Source organism: Oncorhynchus mykiss, chromosome 11, assembly GCF_057628025.1.
Source record: "Oncorhynchus mykiss isolate SJ-2025 chromosome 11, ASM5762802v1, whole genome shotgun sequence".
NCBI lineage: Eukaryota > Metazoa > Chordata > Actinopteri > Salmoniformes > Salmonidae > Oncorhynchus > Oncorhynchus mykiss.
The window spans coordinates 60,353,163-60,379,682 of NC_143032.1; the positions used below are offsets into that span (position 1 = coordinate 60,353,163).

General features: G+C 42.2%; 3 protein-coding genes and 1 long non-coding RNA gene across 6 annotated transcripts in view; 3 read left to right on the forward strand and 1 right to left on the reverse strand.

Moving 5' to 3' along the window:
* LOC110536051 (rabphilin-3A) overlaps nt 1-582 on the reverse strand; it is a 27,823-nt gene extending 27,241 nt beyond the window's left edge. The window contains exon 1 of the mRNA XM_090190669.1: nt 275-582. The gene's annotated coding sequence lies outside the window, so the exon portion shown is untranslated. The remainder of the gene's footprint in view (nt 1-274) is intronic.
* On the forward strand, nt 483-16,242 carry LOC110536052 (VPS33A core subunit of CORVET and HOPS complexes). Of its 2 annotated transcripts, none has more exons than XM_090190667.1 (13): nt 483-1,247; nt 1,485-1,550; nt 1,712-1,839; nt 8,416-8,602; nt 8,736-8,852; nt 11,904-12,078; nt 12,252-12,448; nt 13,283-13,409; nt 13,664-13,731; nt 13,893-14,030; nt 14,148-14,285; nt 14,574-14,742; nt 15,591-16,242. In XM_090190667.1, the coding sequence occupies exons 1-13, from the start codon at nt 1,146-1,148 to the stop codon at nt 15,776-15,778; spliced, it is 1,800 nt and encodes a 599-aa protein (XP_090046793.1). In that variant the 5' UTR covers nt 483-1,145; the 3' UTR covers nt 15,779-16,242. The 2 variants fall into 2 exon arrangements, with proteins under 2 accessions (XP_090046793.1, XP_090046794.1); XM_090190668.1 differs by having other exon boundaries at nt 557-1,247; nt 1,712-1,858.
* Nucleotides 16,243-16,794: 552 nt separating this feature from the next.
* Nucleotides 16,795-19,496, forward strand: LOC149979652 (uncharacterized). The gene is made up of 2 exons (XR_016484619.1): nt 16,795-17,304; nt 19,124-19,496. It is a non-coding gene; the product is annotated as an uncharacterized LOC149979652 (long non-coding RNA).
* A 3,368-nt stretch (nt 19,497-22,864) lies between these two features.
* LOC110536057 (transmembrane emp24 domain-containing protein 2) lies at nt 22,865-26,222 on the forward strand. Of its 2 annotated transcripts, XM_021621580.3 has the most exons (5): nt 22,865-23,079; nt 23,540-23,732; nt 24,078-24,098; nt 24,888-24,995; nt 25,198-26,222. In XM_021621580.3, exons 1-5 carry the CDS (start codon nt 22,900-22,902, stop codon nt 25,320-25,322), a joined length of 627 nt encoding a protein of 208 aa, XP_021477255.1. In that variant the 5' UTR covers nt 22,865-22,899; the 3' UTR covers nt 25,323-26,222. The 2 variants fall into 2 exon arrangements, with proteins under 2 accessions (XP_021477255.1, XP_021477256.1); XM_021621581.3 differs by lacking the exon at nt 24,078-24,098.
* The last annotated feature ends 298 nt before the right edge of the window (nt 26,223-26,520 follow it).

Here is a 26,520-nt window from a genome sequence, read left to right on the forward strand (position 1 = left end):
TTGCATACCATAGGTCTATGTAATAATTATATAATTTTCGAATTCAAATAAATGTTCATTGAGATCATTCAGATAAACTGAAGCGCAGCGAGCGCTCCATCAATGTTTCATGACAGAATCAGCTAGTTCCCATATGTGTGCACTATGTTCCTTTATTCATGCAACTGCAGTTGTGGAAAAAATATTGAATAAAAGCACACTGAAATGCAATACGTAAAATACAGCCTAATGCTCACAATAGATGCAGACCGTTAGAAAACCGTAGCAAGCCTACCTGAGATTCCAGCCCTCTCTCGAAGGAAGATGTCAGGGTATGACGCGGACCCATTTTATACTGTAGGCTACTTGGAATCAACAGAAAAACCGTTCATTGCGCATGCAACGCCTGTCACGAGCAATATTTTTGCGAAGAGGGGTGCTTCGTTTTCAATTCTTTATAACACCGTCGCTAAGGGGCTGATCTCCACACAATGCGCCCTGCGTGGGCTCTCTCCTCTGTGGTAAGCTCTTGGTACTCTGGGAAGAAGACCCCTGCATCCAAGTAGCCTCCATTGATGCTCAAGTGGACTCTTGCCTGGTTCTACTTTAGATTTGTCTTGGTTTCTTGGTTCTACATTTTTCTTGCAACTTACAATTTAATTGAATGGCTACACTAGCTGCATGAAAGTAGACAAAACACTTTCAGTAAAAACTTTCCAATAGCCTAGCCTTTTAACATTGAACCTTATTTTAATGGATTTGATTGGATTGGATGCTCAATCCGCCTCCTGGTCGGGGTAACATTATGAAGTTTCTGCCCCCCATGAAAAGGTCACATTCTATGTCTGTGTTTTATAGGCTTCATCAAACTTGCCCTGGTCATCTACAAAACGTGTTGCCAGAGGCATATCGTTAATACTATTGCCACACGTTGTCCTCGATTTTTTGTCTTTAATTTATTTATTCATTTTAAATGGACCGCCCATCTCTAAATGCCTTTCTCGGCATCTGACTTCACAGTTCCGGGATAACTGGGGTGTTCATTGTGGAGATATAGCGCCATCTTTTGGACAGAATATTTATTATAGCTCAAAGAAGTTCGCTGTTGGGTCACATGATGCACACCCGCTGGCAGTCACCTGATACTCCCTACTGTCAGAGCAAAAATGTCTGCGCACTTATCCAATGGAAGAGTAAATTTAAACATTTTGAGGGAAGCAGCGCGGAAGGAGCTCCGTGAGTTTTTGGACAAATGTGCAGGAAGCAAGGTAAAACGCCTGGATTAAAGCGTTTAAAAATTACAAACCCTTTTATCTTGTTTTAATCCGAAATGTCTGTTCAACACTAGCTAGCATTCTAGGCTATCATCCACATAAACACTAATTGGGTTGTTGTGGTACATAGTCATCCACATAGTAGCTAAATAGATGCAGTTGATTTAAGTTTAAACTTTAGAACTCGTAGTATTTATGTGTCTAAAATGTATTGTTGTTGACTGTCCTTAGGCTATTGTGTGGGATGAATACCTGACTGGACCCTTTGGATTGATAGCACAATATTCCTTGCTGAAGGTAAGACTGACTCAAATGTGTACTTCAGTGTGTAGACTTTTTTATAAGCGAGTCTGACAGAATGGCTACAATGAATTGTTGTGTTTTCAAAGGCGCACATTACAGCAATAGCAATATGTCAAGCTGGTTGTTGACAGATCTGTCTTCTTTATATCTTCCAGGAACATGAGGTGGAGAAGATGTTCACCCTCAAAGGGGGGCGTCTTCCTGCTGCTGATGTGAAAAATATAATCTTCTTTGTTCGTCCCAGACTGGAACTGATGGATATTATAGCTGAGAATGTCATCAGGTCAGCATCCCAGGGGGAGGTGAGGGAGTAGCACAAACTGGGGTCTCTACAGAATGTGCCCATCAGTATGCGGTCGTTGGTGGTTAACAGGGTTGACTTCTTGGCGTTCATGTGTATTGTGATGAATATGAGGGATCAGGTTAAGAAAAAGTCTGCACGCATAGATGTGGTGGTATGCGCAGCCAAAGATTTCCTGGGAATTACAGAAGCAAACTATTTAGTATGGTTTTTGCAATCCATCAATTTACCGCTAGAAGCTTAATCGCTAATGGGCAGGAGTTTAAAAAGTTTGTAGATGACATGGAGGTAGTACCAGATGTAGTGTGTATACAAGAGGCATGGCTCAAACCTCAACTGGAGTTTGTGAATCCGGGACTCAGTTTGGTATAGTGTGATAGAGTGGAGGTGTCAAGGAGGGGTTGTGCTATGTTCGTTAAAGAGGGGATGACATACAGAGTATTGGAGATAGAAATATGTAGGAAAATAAGTAACAATTGTAATAGCTAATTTCTATAACCCTGCAAAGCTCTTATGCTAGCACAGTTGAAGTCGGAAGTTTATATACACTTAGGTTGGAGTCATTAAACTCGTTTTTCAAACCCTCCACAAATTTCTTGTTAACAATCTATAGTTTTGGCAAGTCGGTTAGGACATCTACTTTGTGGATGACACAAGTAATTTTTCCAACAATTGTTTACAGACAGATTATTTCACTTATAATTTACTGTATCACAATTCCAGTGGGTCAGAAGTCTACATACACTGAGTTGACTGTGCCTTTAAACAGCTTGGAAAATCCCGAAAATTATGTCATAGGCTAATTGACATCATTTGAGTCAATTGGAGGTGTACCTGTGGATGTATTTCAAGGCCTACCTTCAAACTCAGTGCCTCTTTGCTTGACATGGGAAAATCAAAAGAAATCAGCCAAGATCTCAGAAAAAAATGGTAGACCTCCACAAGTCTGGTTCATCCTTGGGAGCAATTTCCAAATGCCTGAAGGTACCACGTTCATCTGTACAAACAATAGTACACAAGTATAAACACCATGGGACCACCCAGCCTTCATACCGCTAAGGAAGGAGACGCGTTCTGTCTCCTAGAGATGAACGTACTTTGGTGCGAAAAGTGCAAATCAATCCCAAAACAACATCAAAGGACCTTGTGAAGATGCTGGAGGAAACAGGTACAAAAGTATCTATAGCCACAGTAAAACGAGTCCTATATCGACATAACCTGAAAGGCTGCTCAGCAGGAAAGAAGCCACTTCTCCAAAACCGCCATAAAAAAAGCTAGACTATGGTTTGAAACTGCACATGGGGACAAAGATTGTACTTTCTGGAGAAATGTCCTCTGGTCTGATGAAAAAAAAATTGAACTGTTTGGCCATAATGACCATTGTTATGTTTGGAGGAAAATGGGGGAGGCTTGCAAGCCAAAGTACACCATCCCAACAGCGAAGCACGGGGGTGGCAGCATCATGTTGTGTGGGTGCTTTGCTGCAGGAGGGACTGGTGCACTTCACAAAATAGATGGCATCATGAGGTGGGAAAATTGTGGATATATTGAAGCAACATCTCAGGACATCACTCAGGAAGTTAAAGCTTGGTCACAAATGGGTCTTCCAAATGGACAATAACCCCAAGCATAGTTCCCAAGTTGTGGCAAAATGGCTTAAGGACAACAAATTCAAGGTATTGGAGTGGCCATCACAAAGCCTTGACCTCAATCCTATTGAGAATTTGTGGGCAGAACAGAAAAAGCATGTGCGAGCAAGGATACCTACAAACCTGACTTACACCAGCTCTGTCAGGAGGAATGGGCCAAAATTAACCCAACTTATTGTGGAAGGCTACCCGACATGTTTGACCCAAGTTAAACAATTTAAAGGCAATGCTACACTCAATTAGTATTTGGTATGTAAACTTCTGACCCACTGGGAATGTGATGAAAGAAATAAAAGCTGAAATAAATAATTCTCTCTACTATTATTCTGACATTTCACATTCTTAAAATAAAGTGGTGATCCTAACTGACCTAAAGATATTAGTAATTGTGAAAAACTGAGTTTTTAAATGTATTTGGCTAAGGAGTATGTAAACTCCCGACTTCAAGTGTAGAAGGGATTGATAGGACGTGTAGGGATAGGAAGGTAATATGGTGTGGTATTTTTAATGCCCATAAAGAAATATGGGGAAGTACGCATTAAGATAACAATGGGAGTATAGTCGAAGAATTTATGATTATTGTGTGTTAATGATGGAAGGGGAATGAGAATCAATGTGGCGAGGAGTACAGAGTCATCCTTAGACTAGACATTGGTATGTGTGGCAGGGAGGTGTAAATGGTAAGTGATGAGAGAAACCACAGTAGTGAGTGATCATTTTCCAGTTCGACTTAAGGTCAATATGGGTGTGTGTGTGCGGAGTAGAGGAAATAACATGAGGTGGTGCTTTGAGAAAGCTAACTGGAAGATGTTCAAATACCTGTGTGAGCGGGCAGAACAAAAGTTATCAATGAAGGGGTCTGTGGATGAGTGCAATGGATGAGTGCGATGAGGCAGTAACGTCTGTAATTATATCAGCTGCAAATGAGACCGTTCAGGGGAGGAAGACGGAGGGTGGTGCCATGGTGGGCAGATGAGGGCTCAAAGGTGGTGCAGGAAATGGATATAGCTCTACGGAAGGAATAGATTGACAGGAAGGAATCTCATGGAGAATCAAAGGAAGAGTGCGACGGCCAGAAGAACAATTTAAGACAGCGAAAAGGGAGGCATGGCGGGAATTTTGCTCCACTATTGGTAGAGTGACCCCAAAAAATATGATGGGGAAGGGTAAAAATGCTGCAATTCCAGTGTTGGTAGAAGGAAACGTCACAGCTGTGTCAAGGAAAGAAAAGGCAAATGTCATAGGTCTTGCATTTGCAGTGGTTCATAGATGTGAGCACCTGTGTGATGAGCGTAAGAGGGAGGGAAGCTAAAGGAGCATAGAGATGTTTTAAAGAAAAAAGGCGAGTCAGGAGAAGCTATGGATGCAGAGTTTTCTATGTTTGGGATGACAATGGCGTTGGAGGGCTGCGGGCGGACTGCTCCTGGAGAAGATAGGATGTGTTATGTGATGTTTCAGCATGCACCGGACAGTGTGTTGGAAGCAGTGTTAGGGTTGTTTAATAAGATGTGTAGGACTGCAGTGATACCTGCTGGGTGGAGACGTGCGGTGTTGTTGCCGTTCGTAAAACTATGTAAAGATCCCGGCAGTTATAGGCCTATCGTGCTGACATCCAACATATGTAAGTTGATGGGAAAAGATGATAGTGAGTAGGATGATGTATTTCTTGGAAGTTAGGGGTTTGATGAGTGTAGCACAGAGTAGAGGTTCAGGAGAGGGAGGTCTGCCATGGATGCCCTGGTGACATTTAGTACAGAGATAGCTAAGGCCCTGACAATAAGAGGTGATGCGTGTTGTGTATTTTGACATTGAGAAAGCTTACGATACCATGTGGAGGGAAGGGTTGTTGATCAAGTTGAGTGCATTGGGGGACGTCTGTATAACTGGATCATGGACTTCCTGTTCGTTCGAGTTATACGGGTGAGGTTGGGGTCAGAATTGTCAATGTGGTTTGAAGTGGACAATGGTACTCCTCAGGGAAGTGTGGTTAGTCTGGTGTTGTTCACCCTGATGATAGATGACAAAACACTGGAATGGTAGATGTGCAGAAGATGAATGTGCAAGTAGAGATACTGGGGTGCAAAGCAGCAAGATAAATAAATAAATACAGTATGGGGATGAGGTAGTTGGATGGGCTGTTTACAGATGGGCTATGTACAGGTGCAGTGATCTGTGAGCTGCTCTGACAGCTGGTGCTTAAAGCTAGTGAGGGAGATATGACTCTCCAGCTTCAGTGATTTTTGCAGTTCGTACCAGTCATTGGCAGCAGAGAACTGGAATAAAAGGTGGCCAAAGCAGGAATTGGCTTTGGGGGTGACCAGTGAGATATACCTGCTGGAGCGCGAGCTACGAATGGGTGCTGCTATGGTGACCAGTGAGCTGAGATAAGACGGGGCTTTACCTAGCAGAGACTTGTAGATGACCTGGAGCCAGTGGGTTTGGCGACGAGTATGAAGCGAGGGCCAGCCAACGAGGGCGTACAGGTTGCAGTTGTGGGTAGTATATGGGGCTTTGGTGACAAAACGGGTGGCACTGTGATAGACTGCATCCAATTTGTTGAGTAGAGTGTTGGAGGCTATTTTATAAATGACATCATCGAGGATCGGTAGGATAGTCAGTTTAACAAGGGTATGTTTGGCAGCATGAGTGAAGGATGCTTTGTTGTGAAATAGGAAGCCCATTCTAGATTTAATTTTGCTTAATGTGAGTCTGGAAGGAGAGTTTACAGTCTAACCAGACACCTAGGTATTTGTAGTTATCCACATATTCTAAGTCGGAGCCGTACAGAGTAGTGATGCTGGACGGGCGGGCAGGTACAGGCAGTGATCAGTTGAAGAGCATGCATTTAGATGTGGGACAGGGAGTGAGTGCATGGCCTGGTATGCTGATGATGGGGGAACAGAGGTGGGAATGTAAAATTTGTGATGAGGAAGATGCAAGAAGGTGTGGAAGATTGGTCTCTTAACATGGGGGTTTAGGATGTCTGTGGCCAAGTCCTGCTTTATGGTGTTTTCTAGGAAGAAGGTTAAAGATGTTAGGCTGCAAATATACAGATATAAGTAGGGCGTCAGAGTTTAATTATTTAGTTATGTGGTTTAGTGAGAGGCTTACTTAGAAGAGACATATTGGGCATATTGAAATTAAGTGTAGGAAGGTGCTGAACCTCATGAGGGCAGTGGCAGGATGTGTTTGGGGGTTGGATGGACAAACACTGTTGTATACAGTACCAATCAAAAGTTTGGACACACCTACTCATTCAATGGTTTTTATTTTTTACTCATTTTTACTAACCCTAACCCTAACCCTACATTGTAGAATACTAGTGAAGACATCAAAACTATGAAATAACACACATGGAATCATGTAGCAACCAAAAAAGTGTTAAACAAATACAAATATATTTTAAATTTTAGATTCTTCAAAGTAGCCACCATTTGCCTTGATGACAGCATTGCACACTCTTGGCATTCTCTCAACCAACGTCACCTGGAATACTTTTCCAACAGTCTTGAGTGAGTTCCCACATATGCTGAGCACTTGTTGGCTGCTTTTCCTTCACTCTGTGGTCCAACTCAACCCAAACCATCTCAATTGGGTTGAGTGTGGATGATTGTGGAAGCCAGGTCATCTGATGCAGCACTCCATCACTGCTTCTTGGTCAAATAGCCCTTACACAGCCTGGAGGTGTGTTAGGTCATTGTCCAGTTGAAAAACAAATGATAGTCCCACTAAGCACAAACCAGATGGGATGGTATATTTCACTGCAGAATGCTTTGGTAGCCATGCTGGTTAAGTGTGCCTTGAATTCTAAATAAATCACAGACAGTGTAACCAGCAAAGCACTCCCACACATCACACCACCTCCTCCATACTTCACGGTGGTAACCACACATGCAGAGATCATCCGTTCACCTACTCTGCGTCTCACAAAGACATGGCGGTTGGAACCAAAAATCTCCCATTTGGACTCATCAGACCAAAGGTCAGATTTCCACCGGTCTAATGACCATTGCTCATGTTCCTTGGCCAAAGCAAATCTCTTCTTCTTATTTGTGTCCTTTAGTAGTGGTTTATTTGCAGCAATTCGACTATGAAGGCCTGATTCACGCAGTCTCCTCTGAATAGTTGATGTTGAGATGTGTTTTGACTGGTACTGTAGATAGGGATAGATTGTGTGAAAGGGTTAGGGAGGCTAGACCGGGTTGGGAAATGGGTGGTGTATTGGGGGGAGGGAAGTGGTGTCTAGGGCGCTATTTCACTTTCTTGAAGGAACAGGACTAATGAAGAGGATTTAATGTAGATAAGCCGTAACTGGCCTCACACTCCAGTACAGTAGGTGGCGGTGTTGGATGTGATCCGCCAAACCAATCCCAAAGAAGGACAAGAAGAAAAAGGTCAACATCACATTATCTCACTCTTTCTAATAGACGTATTTGGGTATTTTTGAAGCCTTTGTTCATGTTTATTCGGGCCTGCATACTACACAACGAGGATGAGGAAGTGATTTTCTGTTTGGGCTAAGTTTCTCAAAAACATGACATTTTACGTCAAAAATAGAGATTTGGTTGTAAAAAAATATAAAAATAAAAATAAATCATAATTTAATACCATCTTTGATTTGGGTAAGTGGGGGATAGCGGTAAGGTGAATGTGGTCTAGCTGGTAGGTCGCCAGGACTGCAGTACATTGAACTGCATTGCCCCCTAGCGTTCCAACGTAGCGTCATTTTCTGATGTAATTTTATTTATTTATTTAAACCATAAGAACATTTTTACATTTGTCACATGCCTATGTTAAACACTGTCCTTGTTTTTGGAGTAATGCTGCAGCCAGTATTGCATGTGGGTGTGGATGGGTTTTGCTTTCCCCCTTATAGTGCATCTCTTGTATTCAATGTGTTTTCTTGCAGTGAGGATAAGATGCATTCCCCACGTGACTTCCACATCCTGTTTGTGCCCCGGCGGAGCATGCTCTGTGAGCAGCGGCTGAAGGAGCAGGGGGTCCTGGGCTCGTTCATCAACATAGATGAGTACATCCTAGACCTCATCCCTTATGATGGAGACTTGCTCTCCATGGAGTCTGAGGGGGCCTTCAGGGTAGGTTAGGACAGGGACATGCACAAAGACACTACACATGTCCCAGTGTATGTATAGGCCCAGTAAGGCTCAGGTACAAAGCTATCATTTGTATTGTAATGGGGTAATAACCCGTGTGCCCTGGCTCTTTTAGGAATGCTATCTAGAAAGTGACCAGACAAGTCTTTACCACACCGCCAAGGGCCTTATGACCCTCCAGGCTCTGTATGGGACCATCCCCCAGATATTTGGGAAAGGGGAGTGTGCACGGGTGAGTATTGGGAACGACTTGGGACTTCATTAGGTTTAGAATTCCATATTGGCGCCAGTGTTGATATTAGTTATTTGGGAAAGTAATATATTATATTTTACTCGTTACATTTAACAAAAGTAAAGCGTTACTCTACAATATTCATTTGTGTGGAAAGTAATGTGATATATTACTTTGCATTACTTTCATGAAAACTCTGTTTGACTATCGGAGGGAGCAAGGCGAGCCGCACGCGCTCTACCAAAGATAGGCTACTTAGTAAAGGTTTCCAGACACTCTACCAAAGATAATCTACACGTGTGCATGCTCATGGGTGGAGTCAGAGCAACGCGCACCTTCTGTAACATGATACCCTCGCTGGTCCATGTGTTTTTAGACTCCCTAATAGTAACATACACAAGGGTGTGATAGCATAGATTTTCTTGTTGTCTTCCATTTGTCATTAAAGCAAAGACGATTCACGTGTGAAACTTCATCACCACAGTTAACTAATTTCAATGAAAACCAACTGCATATTTGTGAGCTACATGTAATGAAAGTTTAGGTTTGTTATAAATTACCTCATTTTGTGACTACCAGTTGGCTATAAGCTACTCCAATAGCAGCTTGATAGCTAGCTAAAAAGACAGCAAGCTAGCCTTTTAGCTTCCTATATCTCCACCATGTGAAATAATCAGATTTATAATGAAATAATATGCCCTGTCAAGTATTCTTATACCTGCTAGTGTAACCTACATTATCCCAGTTTAATATGCTGCTTGAATATATTACTTCCCATATCAGCTAAAAATAGAATGCCATCATTTCTGCTCATGGAGAAAAATGAAGGACAGGGCTTGGGGCTGTTTTTAGGTAGTCAATCAGGTAGTTATTACTTCTTAACAAAATACATTTGTGGGGGATTCTAATAAGGCTACAATGTTGATTGGTTTATTGTTTGAAGAGTCACTGAGATTATATTTGGTTATCAATGCAAAATAGACCACTTATTTAATGCCAAGCTAAACTAAGACCGCAATCTTGAAGTTGAAGGGATTTTGAAGTTGATTAGCTTCCCACATCGCCATGTGAAATAATCAGATGTATAATTAAATATACCCTGACAAATATTCTTATACTTGCCGGTACCTACAACATTATCCTAATTTGATATGCTGCTTCAATGTATTAACTCTCATATCAGCTAAAAATAGAATGTCATGACTTTTAGTCATGGAGAAAAACAAGCTATCTGTTTTTGCGTTTCAAAATATCCTAGAATAATGACTTCTAAACAAAAACATTTTTGAGGGATTCTATTAAGGCTACAATGTTGTTGGTTTACTGTTTGAACAGTCACTGATATTTGATTTTCAATGCAAAATAGGCTGCTTATTTAATGCCAAGCTAAACCAAGATAGTAAAGTGATTTTGAAGTTGATTATTTCACATGGCGATGTGGGAAGCTAATCAGATTTATAAATAAATAATATGCCCTGGCAAATGTTTGTGCTTGCCGATGTAACCTACAATGTTATCCCAGTTAATATGCTGCCTGAATGTACAGTACAGTTCATATACACCTTAGCCAAATACATTTAAACTCAGTTTTTCACAATTTCTGACATTTAATCCTAGTAAAAGTTCCCTGTCTTAAGTCAGTTAGGATCACCACTTTATTTTAAGAATGTGAAATGTCAGAATAATAGTAGGGAGAATTATTTATTTCAGCTTTTATTTCTTTCATCACATTCCCAGTGGGTCAGAAGTTTACATACACTCAATTAGTATTTGGTAGCATTGACTTTAAATTGTTTAACTTGGGTCAAACGTTTCGGGTAGCCTTCCACAAGCTTCAACAATAAGTTGGGTGAATTTTGGCCCATTCCTCCTGACAGAGCTGGTGTAACGGAGTCGGGTTTGTAGGCCTCCTTGCTTGCACACGCTTTTTTCAGTTCTGCCCACAAATGTTCTATAGGGTTGAGGTCAGGGCTTTGTGATGGCCACTCCAATACCTTGACTTTGTTGTCCTTAAGCCATTTTGCCACAACTTTGGAAATATGCTTGGGGTCATTGTCCATTTGGAAGACCCATTTGTGACCAAGCTTTGACTTCCTGAGTGATGTCTTGAGATGTTTCTTCAATATATCCACATAATTTTCCGTCCTCATGATGCCATCTATTTTGTGAAGTGCACCAGTCCCTCCTGCACTAAAGTACCCCCACAACATGATGCTGCCACCCCCGTGCTTCACGGTTGGGATGGTGTTCTTAGACTTGCAAACCTCCCCCATTTTCCTTCAAACATAACGATGATCATTATGGCCAAACAGTTCTATTTTTGTTTCATCATACCAGAGGACATTTCTCCAAAAATTACAATCTTTGTCCCCATCTGCAGTTGCAAACCGTAGTCTGGCTTTTTATGGCGGTTTTGGAGGAGTGGCTTCTTCCTTGCTGAGCGGCCTTTCAGGTTATGTCGATATAGGACTCGTTTTACTGTGGATATAGATACTTTTGTACCTATTTTCTCCAGCATCTTCACAAGGTCCTTTGATGTTGTTCTGGGACTGATTTGCACTTTTCGCAAATCTGTACAGATTTCCTATCTTTTCATTCAAAATCTTTCTCTTAAGCCACAGGTTCTGGTTATAGACCACACATACCCATAGAGATGTATAGAGGGTATACACTTGTCACTATATGGGAAAGCCCACTATGGGCTTTGCTATCACAGAAGCAATTGATGGCAAATATCAGAGATGTGCCCTCTATGTTTCTATGGCCAGCAGCTGTGATGACATTTCTCCAAGCAGCCTTTCTCGACTTGCTCGAGAACTAAATGAGGAAACAAGTCGAGATCGGATCATGAAAGCACGTGCCCGGTAGAGATATGATTCTGAAAGTAGCGCACGTGTTGTTTGACAAAGTAACTGTAATAATATTACCCAATTTGAAAAAGTAACATGCTACTTTACTCTGTTACTCATAAAAGTAATCTGATTATGAAGAGTGTAAATTAATGCTTTAATTGTGTTAGAAATTAAACCCTGATTTCTTCTCCATGTGCAGCATGTAGCTAATATGATGCTTAGGATGAAGAGGGAGTTTGCTGGCAGTCAGACTCAGATCCTGCCTGTGTTTGACTCACTGCTGCTGCTGGACCGTAACATAGACCTGCTTACCCCTCTGGCCACACAGCTCACCTATGAGGGCCTCATTGACGAAGTTTATGGAATCACCAACGGTGAGGATGGGCCTCTGTTAATGCACTAAAACACAATGCAAGCTAAATACAGACATATTTAATCACATTGATTGACATAAAGACATCTTGAGGGATCTCTGTTGATTTGTGTATGGGGTTTTGGACCTTTGTGTGCTTGTTTATCTATTCTGTGCGCATGCGTCTGCAAACAGGTTATGCGAAGTTGCCTCCGGAGAAGTTTGCTGCCCAAAAGAAGCAGGGTGAGGTGGGTAAAGACCTGCCCACGGAGCCCAAGAAGATGCAACTCAACTCAGCGGAGGAGCTGTATGCTGAGATACGGGACAAAAACTTCAACGCCATAGGGGCTGCACTGAGCAAGAAGGCCAAGATCATCTCTGCTGCCTTTGAGGTTGGCTTCATCCAAGCACACAGACAGACACTCCTTGTTACCACTCCTGTCTAATTTGATCCAAATCACTTTGTTAATGTTATAAATGTCACTTCACAAACTGGGGATTACAATCTCAGATCAATCCTAATGTCAGACCGCTCAATTACATTAGCTACCGTTTTCTCTTATCATATCAATTTGTGTTCTTATTGATTACCTTCTATGTGCCAGGTAGACTTTTCAGGAGGTGGTTTTCCAATGGCAAAAAGTAAAGCCAACTGACAATTAGTATTATCGATCAAGACATTAAACACACTTTTTACGATAAAGGAGTGGCAGATCAAAGCAACTGTGTTTAGTTCATGTGTAATCTCCCACTGATGATTTGTTATGCATCCCCTACAGACCTACACTTTTGGCATCATAACTGTCACTGGATGCTTTGCATGTGATAATTAGACTGAAGTCCCACACCTGTGGGTGTTTCAGTTTATGTATTTTTACATTTCTGTATTGCCCAGACCTGTTCCCAATCAAAGTTCATTTTCTCTAGTTTGATGAATGAGCATATCAGTGAGAGCATCCGCTGTTCTCTAGGCAACAAACCATTTCTTACTACTGTTATGCCTACATGGCAGCATTCCATACTGTATGTTTAATCTGAAATCATTTCCACATATTTACATTGAGTTTAGTGTCTGTTTAATGTGTAATTGAGAAGTAGATTTTTTGTAATTTCCTAGGGGATTTTAGTAATCCCTCAACCGGCTCTCACATTTCACATCTGTACATAACACTACACAGTCTCTTTTTTCCAGTGTTAATGTTAGTTTGTTGATTTTTGTCTCGCAGGAGCGACATAATGCCAAAACAGTTGGCGAGATAAAGCAGTTTGTGTCCCAGCTGCCCCACATGCAGGCAGCACGGAGCTCGCTGGCCAATCACACTTCCATAGCTGAACTCATTAAGGACATCACCAGTGAGAAGAACAGCCTTTACTCCTTCTCCTTTCATGTCCAACTAACAACTCTCCATTCCTCATCCCTTCCTTCTGTCTTAATCTGTCTTTCTTCCTGCCCTCCACCCTAAAAAACTGATACAATCTGATCTTGGTGACATTTAATGTAGTTGACTTGGTCAAATGTGTGGCATATCGTTTAGAGAAAGACTACTGTTGATACTTGTTGACAGAGGTAAATGGATATTCTCTCTTTCTCTCTCACTCTGATTCAGCCTCAGAGGCCTTCTTTGATAACCTGACAGTGGAGCAGGAGTTTATGACTGGAGTTGACACAGACAAGGTACACAAGGTTTTCAATGCTTTGTAGATTGTAGTGTGGATGAGGTTGGCTCTGATAATATTTGAAGCTTTCCTCACTATAAACAGAATGTTTTTCTTGGTCCCTGTGTGTATGTGTGTGCTCATGTCTAGGCTTGCTGACCCCTTGTTCCCATTGTCCAGGTTAACACATATATTGAGGACTCTATTGCCCAGAAGGATCCTCTGATTAAAATCTTACGGCTGGTCTGTATGCAGTCAGTCTGCAACAATGGCCTCAAGCAGAAGATATTGGACTACTACAAGAGAGAGATCCTGCAGGTGCATTTTTTGCTGATTACATTACAATAAGTCAGTGTTTTAATACTAGTGATGGTCATTTGAAGATGTGATGAGAGCTACTGTGGCAACAGGATTGACCTGTGCTGTTTTCACTAGACCTATGGATATGAACACATGCTTACCCTCAACAACCTGGAGAAGACAGGTCTTCTGAAGCCCCAGACAAGCACCAGGAATAACTACCCCACCATCAGGAAGACACTCAAACTTTGGATGGAGGATGCCAACGAACAGGTGAATGAATCTCATGTAGTCTGGGAGGGGGAGGGTAACACTTACACCTGTGTAATAACACTGTTATTATTGAGGTGACAATTTGGTCATTGCTTTGTATTTGCACAATAATGGAGTTGGGTTGTTTTTGTTAAGCAAGTTGAGAAAAAACGCTCAAAGCATTAACCAAATGTAACAACCTTACCAAAACTCACGTGCATACTTTTTTTCTCCAACTGTGAGAGTGGGATTTGTATGTAGTATTGTCTGTACTGATACCCAGCTTGTGTATGTGTCATCTTCCTCCAGAACCCCAATGACATCTCCTATGTGTACAGTGGTTATGCTCCTCTCAGCATCCGTCTGACCCAGGTGTTGGCCAGGCCCGGCTGGCGCAGCATCGAGGAAGTTCTGAAGATGCTCCCTGGTCCACACTTTGAGGAGAGACAACAGCTGCCTGCTGGTCTCCATAAGAAACGTAAGGACAGCAGGAGACCAAGGCAGCAGGTTTCTCTCTTGCACAACAAGCTGAGCTATTGAAAGGCTGGGTGAATGATGACCTGTGTGGTAATCTGCTGGCTGTAGATAAGAGCTGGCTTTGTCCCTGCCGTGCCAAATGTCTTCGAGCAGCAGTTGATTTATTGTAGACAGTGAACAAAACTGTACATTACCGTTAAGTGTGGGTCTGTTTGGGTGATTGTTTGTGTACATGTATTTGTGTAGGAAAGAGGAGAGGCAAAGGCACCGTTGACCTTTCAGAGACCAGGGAGTTGAATATCCTCATCTTAAGCGTTATAACTGTGCGTTGCTGACTACAGGGTCAGTTTAGACATCTCATTGACAAGAGGATAATTAATTTGATGAGATGCCTTTTATTTACACCATGCAATGTGTTAATTAGAACTGTGAGTTTGGGTATTAGACAGTTGACTTGTTTTTACATGTCTGCCATATCTTTGTTCTAGAAAGGTGATAATGGAAGACTGACAATAGACGAGCCTGTTGTAGCAGGAAGAGGGCGGAGTTTGTTTGAGAGAATAGTGTGTGGGTGGGGACATGGGTGGATGGGGGTTGACTCGAGGCGCTGTCTCTTACTTTCTTTGTGTGTTTACATGTTTAATATCAGTTTGAGGTTAAAGTAACCTCACTTCAAAACAAACAATCGGCTAAGTAATAATATTAATAATTTGGTGGGTGCTTATATTTGTGTGTGTGAAAATTTTAAAAAGTGCATATCCCAACTCCCCTTGAGTCCCCCTTGGAGAGTGGTGCACCCTGTGAACTTCACCCTGTTTGACTGTTTTCTCTCCCCACTCTGTCCCACAGGCCAGCAGGGGGAGAACAGGACCACCCTGGTGTTCTTTCTGGGAGGGGTGACTTACGCAGAAGTTGCTGCCCTGCGCTTCCTGTCTCAGATGGAGGATGGTGGCACAGAGTACATCATTGCCACTACCAAGCTCATCAATGGTACCAGCTGGATCAAGTCTCTGATGGACCGCCCGGAGGCCCCCTGAGCCCGCTGCCCGCTCCCTCTGGGAACAGATGCACAACAGACACATCAAACAGTCAGAACAAAAGACCTTGCCGCTTCTTTTTAATGTCCATATTCCAGCGCCCTGCAGGTGTGTCTGATTGATCTCAGCAACTGTCAGTGTGAGGTGACCAGGAGTCAGCTCCTCGATTCTCCCTGTCCTTTGCCTGCAACTCTAACAGCTTGCTAAATGCACATCTCCATTGCCACCTGCTTTGGTCATTGTATGGAGCTGAGAAGATATCATCTTACTTGTGGCATGATGGAAGGTTTTAAGATCATTGTAAAAAAAATATATATACTGTATTAACATAAAGGCTGAAAGGTAGATGCTTGTATTATTTTTGTGATTTCAACCTATATTTTGTGTTGTACAGTATAGGGGTTTTCTCTCTGCTTGCCATTATTTGTGGGAAAAGTAGTCCTGTAAATAAAATGTGTAATTGACTGCTGATTACTGCTTTTCTAACCAGAGTCAATGTCAGGTCTCTAAAAAAAACTGGCCATTTTAACATTTGGCCTTATACTCTACAATGTGGCTAAATGTTTTTCTGGTTTAGAAAACAAAACTAAAAAGTCTGATGTAAAGTTGTACTGCACCTCCATTACACTCCCTATTCCACCTTCGACATGTAGGCTCTAAAAGCCTTGATAACAGTGAATTAGGCCACATGCATTGTTACTTAATGAGTTGTTTATCCTGTAGAAGAAAATAAAGATGGTACCAAAGGATGCAGTCAGGGAGGAGTGGCGTGGAGAGGAAAGGTTGAGAGCCCAGTCAGCCGTCAGCAGTCCTGCTATCTCGAGAAGCAATTAGCCCAGTAACAGGCCTACCTATCAGCCGATAATGGCCCTCTGCTGTCTGGAGATCTTACCCCATAAGGGCCCCTGATTTGACAGCGCTGGACGCTGATTGAATTAGGAGGCTATTTGCTCCATGTTCCGGTAGAGGATACGTGCGTTGGAGTTTGGTTTGATCTCCGGTTTGATCGATGGCTTGTCCGTGCCCTGCGCTGTGGACAGCTGGGTCTTGTACTCAGTGGGGGACGGGTATTGACAGCAGTCGGAGATTTTAGTGAACCAACAGTGAGGAACTCACTATATCACATCTCATGAAGATATATTAATGTGACATTGCATTCCTTTTGGTATATTAAATGCTAACAATTACACATGTAATAATATTTTTTTTTATAAAGAGTGGGAAATTAAATGAGCGGTTCTTGCAAGCACCAGAGGATTTTCAGAGCCTATTATTGTCTATTTGGCAAGGTCTCGCTTCGGAGAAGCGGGTGTAGGACGTGGCTTAATTTTCCATTAGGAAAACCCCATGGGTCTCAGGACTCTTGTAATCAATGTAATTGTTGCTGGCCCCTCCTTTGCCATTAGGACTTGTGGCAACGGACATCACCTTGTATTCCTGGCAGCACATTGAAACCCGTGTACAGAGAGTATATTCAACAAAATAATTTTAAAAGAGATTGAAAATCCTTCATATAAACCGACAAGGTAAGTAACCAATTTAAGCAGTTTATAAATATTGAAACGTTGTAACGTTATAGGCCCTATGCCCAGTGAGTAGGTTACGTATCCACCATGCGCTTACATTTTAAGAGCTTTCAGATACTCGAAAAATAGCATGAAATCATATCAACAGTAACAGTAGGCTATAGTTAAACCATTTTAATAATTTTTACTGCAGGTTATCAAAGCGAAAGATATCTTTGGAGTTGCGAAAGTGGGGCATGGCCGTTTTTGTGCAACTAATGTGAAATATCTCGTCTGGAAAAATATATTTTATTGATACTATTTTGTTATAGGCTATTACATTATTTAGCTTGAAGGTACACAAGGTACATGTCAACATGTATAGATAGATATGTGTAAGGGAATTTACTTCCTTTACATACTTTAAAGTAAATACATTTGAACATAATTTCTGTCGATAAAGTTGCTTACCTGTCTGAGTGTGTGGACCAGCACTTCAATGTTTACAAACAACAGCTTCTTCCTAATCTCGTTATTGGTTCTAGTTCTCGGGTGTTGAAGCTAAATATAAAAATATTTCTTATCTCTACAAATAATTATTAGGGCTTTTGATAAAGTGACAGCTATATTAGGCATTTCTAATTCTTATGTCTTCAAATATCAATAGGTATATTTCAATAGTTTAATTACCAAATACTATTTACAGACTAGCCTAGATATGCTTGTAATTGTGTCAGAAGTAAATGTTTGACCATTTGCTTAGCGCGAGATCAATGCCAAAAGCATTTGGAGCAATTTACATTAATTATTCATAATCTACAATTATAGGTCGCAATGCCTTTAACTAATGCACTCTTCAGCTGTAAATATATGTTGCTGATATACAGTGCATTCGGAAAGTATTCAGACCCCTTGGCTTTTTCCACATTTTGTTATGTTACAGCAGTATTCTAAAATGGATTAAATTAAATAAAAATCCTCATCAATCTAAAGGATGGTCTGATGGTCTCATTCTCTCATTCTCTGGTCTGATGAAACCAACATGGAACTCTTTGGCCTGAATGCCAAGCGTCAAGTATGGAGGGAACCTGGCACCATCCCTACGGTGAAACATGGTGGTGGCAGCATCATGCTGGGGGTATGTTTTTCAGCAACAGGGACTGGGAGACTAGTCAGGATCGAGGGAAAGATGAACGGAGCAAAGTACAGAGAGATCTTTGATGAAAACCTGCTCCAGAGCGCTCAGGACCTCAGACTGGGGCGAAGGTTCACCTTTCAACAGAACAACGACCCGACGCACACAGCCAAGACAACGCAGAAGTGGCTTCGGGACAAGTCTCTGAATGTCCTTGAGTGGCCCAGCCAGAGCCTGGGCCGAACATCTCTGGAGAGACCTGAAAATAGCTGTGCAGCGACACTCCCCATCCAACCTGACAGAGCTTGAGAGGATCTAGAGAGAAGAATAGGAGAAACTCCCCAAATATAGGTGTGCCAAGCTTGTAGCGTCATAACCAAGAAGACTCAAGGCTGTAATCGCTGCCAAAGGTGCTTCAACAAAGTACTGAGTAAAGGGTCTGAATACTTATGTAAATGTGATATTTCAATTTTTTTTGTATACCGCTAAACAAAATCTAAAAACATGTTTTTGCTTTGTCAGTATGGGGTATTGTGTGTAGATTGATGAGGAGGGGGAAACAATTTAATACATTTTATAATAAGGCTGTAACGTATCAATATGTGGATTAAGTCAAGGGGTCTGAATACTTTCCGAACGCACTGTAGGCTCTACTGCATATATACTCAATTGGGGGGGACAAATTAAAATCCTTCATCTTTTCAGGGCCTGTGATTGCAGAGCAGACAGATCCTGCAAACGACATCACTCATTGGGAGATGGAATACCGTTACGAGATGGAGCCCTTGTCTATCCGATTTCTTCGGACCTTCAAAGAACTTCTGAAATTTGTTCTCTTCAGTTACACAGTTCTGTTAGGTGCTTTGCTCTTAGCAGGCTGGACAACATATTTCATGGTTGCAAAATAAAAAGGGGAACTTTATGAGTTGCTTTATTGGGCTATAGAATGGCTATTATAAAATAATGTGTGTACTTTTGTTGTTGAAATAGCCACACTGTACAGTGAATGTGTCCAACATGACCTGGGACAAATATGTTACCAAATAATAAAGCTATAACGGCATGTTCCCAGATTGTAGCAGAACGTATGTTGTGTGATATTGTGTAGAACAGTTGTTTATCTATTATTTTTCTGTTATTTTAGTTTCCCCTGTAGAATGAAGAAAGTCCCCATCACAGTTAATCATTGCACTGGTCCTTTTTAGCTTTGGTCATGATCATGTTGTAAGCTTATTTCTTGGCCATGTTTCTAAGAGGATGGATTTATGTGCAAATTCAAAGTACTCAACATTAAACATTCTAAATAGATGCACAGTGTTGGAATCGTATCTATGGATGGAAGTCATTTGCAAAGTGCTCTCCAAGTGAATCAGATGCGGGGCCACAAATGTCCCTGAATCCTGACCCAAAGGACTACAAATTAGGCCTATGTAGTGACTGGGAAATAAGTCTGTATAAAGCCATTTATGGCCCAGAAAAAGGGCAATTAGGTTATTTGAAAACATATAGGTCCATTATAAATTTCTACATACATACTTGAATCTAGTTTTAGAAGTTCAAGAGTGGCCTGGAGTGTCTGTTTATTTTTACTTAAATCTCCCCCGGGCTGGATTGAATGGGCTTGGGACATAAATTGCCCACCCATGAACTACACCACCTTTGCTGGAATTGGGTCTATAAACATACAATTTTAAAGTTTAGGGAAAGGGGAATGGGATTAAGAACAATACCAAAAGAATTCCATGGTGGGCTTCATGCAGCGCAGCCACAGACCCACATCAGGGTGCTTGAAGTTGGATGAATGTTTTAACAGCACACAGACATGAAACTGAAACAGAAACAATGACCCCTGGGGAAGGAACCAAAGGGAATGACAACTATAGGGAAGGTAATCAGGGAAGTGATCCAGGTGTCCAGGTGAGTCTGATGATGCGCAGATGTTCGTAACGATGGTGACAGGTGTGCGCCATAACGAGCAGCCTGGTGACCTAGAGGCCGGAGAGGGAGCACACGTGACAACAGTGGTGATTTTAGCATGTAAATCTTGGTGGGGCAACAAACAAAAAAATGTTTGATGCATGCCAGCAAAGCCACTACACAACACTAAACAATACATTAATTGCACTATACCACTGTTACACCTGGCTATCAGCAGAGCCTTGTCTGGCATCGAAACAGTTCATTCAGCCTCATTTAAAGGAAGCGAAGGTAACCTGCCTAAATGATTACCACCCCGTAGCACTCATGTCGGAAGTCATGAAGTGCTTTGAAAGGCTGGTCATAGCTCACAACAGCATCCTCCTAGATACCCTAGACCCACTCCAATTCGTATACCGCCCCAACAGATCCACAGATGGCGCAATCTCAATCGCACTCCACACTGCCCTTTCCCACCTGGACAAAATGATCACCTATGTGAGAATGCTGTTCATTGACTACAGCTCAGTGTTCATCACCATAGTGCCCACGAAGCTCATCACTGAGCTAAGGACCCTGGGTCTAAACACCTCCCTCTGCAACTGGATCCTGGACTTCCTGACGGGCCGCCCCCAGGTGGTAAGGGTAGGCAACAACACATCTGCCATGCTGATCCTCAACCCTGGGGCCCCTCAGGGGTGTGTACTTAGTCCCCTTCTATACTCTCTGTTCACCCACGACTGTGTGGTCAAACATGTCTCCAACACCATCATTAAGTTTGCTGACGACATAACAGTGGTAGGCCTGATCACCGACAACGATGAGACAGCCTATAGGGAGGAGGTTAGAGAACTGTCAGTGTGGTGCCAGGACAACATCCTCTCCCTCAATGTGATCAAGACAAAGGAGATTATTGTGGACTACAGGAATAGGTGGGCCTAACAGGCCCCCATTCTCATCGACGGGCTGTAGTGAAGCTGGTCGAGAGCTTCAAGTTCCTTGGTGTCCACATCACAAATGACTATCATGGTCCAAACACACCAAGACAGTCGTGAAGAGGGCATGACAAAACCTTTTCCCCCTCAGGAGACTGAAAAGATTTGGCATGGGTCCTCAGATCCTCAAAAGGTTTTACAGCTGCACCATCGAGAGCCTCCTGACGGGTTGCATCACTGCCTGGTATGGCAACTGCTTGGCCTCCTACCGCAAGGCACTACAGAGGGTAGTGCGTACGGTCCAGTACATCACCAGAGCCAAGCTTCCTGCCATCCGGGACCTCTTTACTAGGCACTGTCAGAGGAAGGGCCTAAGAATAGTCAAAGACTCATTGTTATCTCTGCTACCGCACGGCAAGCGGTACCGGAGCTCCAAGTCTATGTCCAAGAGGCTCCTAAATAGCTTCTACCCCCAAGCCATAAGACTCCTGAACAGCTAATCAAATTGCTACCCAAACTATGACAGAATTCAGAACATGGGCCGTTCTTACAGTGTTTCTCCCTGTACACCAAGTCAGAACCATAGGATTAATAAAGGGGGCTTATAAGCAGACAATGAAAGCTCTTACAATATTCGATGATTACATTTCTCAAAAAAGTTATAGGCTACATGTGCACCACCAAGTCAGGACAGTAGGCAAAATTAAGAGGTGAAAATATACCAAATGATGAGGGTGAGGCACATGGGCTACAAAAAGCTTACTACACAACATACACTTAGTATTAGCTACAGTATACATATCTACCTGGCAGTGGAGACCCGTCATTCAGGGCAGGTGAATGGACCAAATTATTAGTGTGAGGCAGATGGGCATTTTAGCTATAGCAGCACTCAAGGGGCTTGAATTGTCAAGCTCTACCCTTAGACTTGGCGGTGACGTAGTGTCCCCATGAGTGACAGAACACTGAGCCAATCACGGCGCAACGCTCTGTATTTTCTGCTGGCTTGCCCCACCACCAGAGAAAGCACTGAGCTAGGCTGAAACACCTGCATTTTGGAGCTGCCTTACTCAAGAAAACAAAAATGAGACCATGTTTGTAAACGGTTTTATTAACTCAATGATATATACTTACTTTTGTTTACATTGTTTGCAAACTGATATGTGACACATATTAATGCCAAAATAACATGCAAAACAGGCAAGTCCCCCCAAAAAATACAACAAATATATAATAAGAGCCCCACCTGCACTGAATGACGGGTCGCCACTGACTCATTAGTCCAAAACAGTTGCATTACTAAAACGAGTTTCTATTGGCCAAATTCAGGTAGGTCCCTCCCCATTTCGTTCTGTTTGCTTCCGTTTAATAAACGTTTTGCAACCGAATCACCCTAATGAATACACCCAGGTCTTGGACCAGGGGCCTGAGGTCAATTTGAGTGGGCACAATCGATTGCCTTTTTGAACCTCGACGCGGCTCGTTTTCCCGTCTTTACGTGGCAGCATTTGCGAGGAAGTTGCGTCCCCCTTCTCCTACTGGCTCCTCCTCCGCAAGTCGGCGGCTGAGCGTTTTGTTCGCTAATCTATTTTTCACATAGCTAAACAGTAGCGAAAAACAACAGTAATCATGTTTACTCTCTCGGAGTGTATGGTCATTTTATCTATGTTATCCGCCACAGCGTCAGGTTACTTCGTAAGCATCGACGCTCATGCAGAAGAGTGTTTCTTTGAACGAGTCAACTCTGGTACCAAGATGGGCCTCATGTTTGAGGTGGCCGAAGGAGGTTTCCTAGACATCGATGTGGAGGTAAAGTCTGAGTTGTGAAAGGTGCCCTCTTTCTTAATCTTATTGTGGGGAAAGCCCCCCTTCGTTAGCTAGCTTTGGCAAATCATGGGCCTAACTAGCTAAACATTAACAATGTAGGTAAGTAGCTAGCTAACGTCGTTCTCCTAGATAGCTATGCTTCCAAACGTCCCTCTCATTGTGCCATATGGCTAGCGAGCAAGCTTTATACCTAGCTACGTTCGTTAGCTCAACTCTCTTGGTTGACTGACAGTGCGAGATTATCATCTAAGAAAAAATATCAGGAGCCAAGGGATGATTTCATGTTAGGGCTATTGATCATATCTGAGTTTGTACTGATGGTGGTGTTGTGGAGCATTCATTGTATATCTAATGCTGTTTAGTCAAAACATGGGTAACTAGCCACCTTATGCCTAATGTTTAATAGATTGTCAATGACTATGTAGGTATTTTTCATTTGCAGATCACAGGTCCAGATGGGAAGCAGATTTACAAAGGAGACCGAGAATCCAGTGGGAAGTACTCGGTGGCTGCCCATATGGATGGCACATACAAGTTTTGCTTCAGCAATAAGATGTCCACCATGACACCCAAGATCGTCATGTTCACCATTGACATTGGAGAGGCCCCCAAGGGAGACGGCATGGAGACAGAAGGTAAACTGGGGTGAAGAGGCAGCAATGGGCATCAGGGTTCAATGCTGAACTTTTTTACAAGGAGCAAGTGTGCACCTAATAAAAATATTTCAGGTAATAAAGCAAGAATGTTTATTTTTTTCTAGGCACACTGGTGCTCCTAAATTAAAATTCCAGATTGCACAGCAAAATATTTAGGCACACATTCAAGTAAAATGGTTGCACTGTAGAGCTCTGGTCACACTGACTGATGTTGCGAATATAATCTCACCATATATTTGTAGGTTCTCTGGAAGACTCTTTCCTTCATATTCCTTCTTCCTTCATATTCATCCTTTTCTCATTCTGCTCTCCACCCTCCATCAGGTGGTGGAGACACCTGGGACGGTAGGTTAACACTATTGCATGAGGTCAGAGATGGTCGTTCTTCAATGCCCTTGGAGAAAATTGACTCTTCTCTGTGGTGTTGCTTACCCCAAGTACTGAATTACAAAATTACGAGTGAATTGAAATAGTACCATTTTCATAGTTGGTGTTATTAATTGCCTGGGTTGTGCTGTTTTCTTTTGCTTTATGGACACTCACTTGCTGCCTGGCAATGACTTGAGATGGATTTAGGAATTTATGCCCCCCTCAGCTTCTGCCATATGGGCATTCAGGAAACAAATTGGGTCAATTACTTTTGCCCTCAGTTTTTCAAAAGTGTTGGTTGGTCAGTTTCAATTATACATCTTGTATCAAATCAGTACACTTGTGTCCAGTCAATGCAGCAGTTTGCACAGCACTACCAGCTCAAATGGTGCCTTTAGTTTTATGTTAATCCAAGTTTGCTGTGTTACAGCAGATGTTATTTAATGTTAGACCCACTAAAAACAGCTTGAATGACTTCAATGTATCTGACAACATATTTGTAAGGTTCATGTAAATATATTACGTTTTTGCACAATGGGTACACCCAAGCTTTGGTAGAGATATGGAGACCAGTTTACTGGACAAACATTTCCTGCACAACCTTTTGTGTATGTCATTATATCACTTTGAACAGCATCTACAATAAACCTAACCTTGATGTGAGTTGTACCTGATTTACTTGGATGTGCCTGTACTTGTTGGGGTTTCTTTAACTCTGCAAAATGTTGTATACTGTACTAGTTAATTTTACATTCTTGTTCACAGCCCACCAGAACAAGCTGGAAGAGATGATTAATGAGCTAGCAGTTGCCATGACCGCAGTAAAACACGAGCAGGAATACATGGAGGTCCGAGAGAGGATACACAGAGCGAGTAAGACCACTTCTGTGCTGCTACTTCAATAACAACCATGTATAATGTGCTATTTCCATAGAAAATGAATAACATATGGACCTAACCTCTTATCTCAAAATGCATAGCATTTGTCAAGAACACCCAATTTTGACAGCTTAGTGAAAACACTTCAGTGGCAGTAGTGGTTTAATGTACTGTCCTGTGTTTTCCTCCCCTCCAGTTAATGACAACACAAACAGCCGAGTGGTGCTTTGGTCCTTCTTTGAAGCTCTTGTGCTGGTAGCCATGACCCTTGGACAGATCTACTACCTGAAGAGATTTTTCGAAGTTCGGAGAGTTGTGTAAAACATTTTATTTTTCCCCAAAAGTATTTACCATTCACTTGAGCTATTAGCCACACCATACTTCAAAATTGGAAATCAAACATCTGAAAATACTTTGTCCAATCTCCTGTTTTTCTGTTCGTGTACTTCAGGCCATGGTACATATGCATGTTTTTCCACTTGCGGAAAACTGTCTTCGCATTGACTCCTCAGACTTTGACATCAATAGCACTGAAGAGGGTATTATTAATTTTTGATCAAGGAAGGTTTGAGTATTTGCACATTCAAAGCCACCGCCCCAAAATGCTGGATGTCATTTTCTCATCTTATAGTTGTGGATAGAATGAGTAGGTGGTGGAAATATTTTTGCTTTTACATAGTCGTACCATCATCCAGAGCGACAGTGAGTGCATACATTTGTTTATACTGGTCCGCCATGGGAATCAAACCCGCAACCCTGCTGTTGCAAGCGCCATGCTCTACCAACTGAGCCACACTGGACACATTCCAAGCCCAGTGTTGTATTTGATCTGTTATTCTTTCTGAATGTGTTCGTTAGACAACTGTTCAGCTTTTTTTTTAACACTTCCTGTGCCAATCAGTCACAGTATGCACATTTTAATGGTAAAAATACAAAGTAATGGCATATACTTTGTAGTAATGATTCTACCTTTTGGGGCAAGGGCAGTACAACAAGCCTTGGTATGGGATCTGAGCTGTTGCCAGTTTTAAGTAGTCACTTGAGCATTTCTATTTATCAAATGAGGACAATTTCCTACAGACTTAGTTTATTGGTATTTGTTCAAGGGATGTTTTATTTTGGGTACAGAGGGTGAATAACTCATCTGAGCCAACACACCTGAGAGAGCTCAGACAAACTATGGATGACCCAAGTCCTGTTCATAATAAAAAGTATCCTTTTTGTTATGGTGAGTGAATGAGGACCCAAAAGCGAACTAACTTAAACAGAGCTTCTTTAATAACAAAACATAGGTAGGCTCAGATAGACCGGCAGATTCCGACAGGACAGGACAAGGTTACAGCAAACATGACGATAGTCTGGCTCAGGCATGAAACACAAACAAACAAACAAGAATCCGACAAGGACAGGAGCAGAAACAGAGAGAGATATAGGGACCTAATCAGAGGGAAAAAGGGAACAGGTGGGGAACGGGGTGAATGGGTAATTAGGAGGAGACAAGGCACAGCTGGGGAAAAGA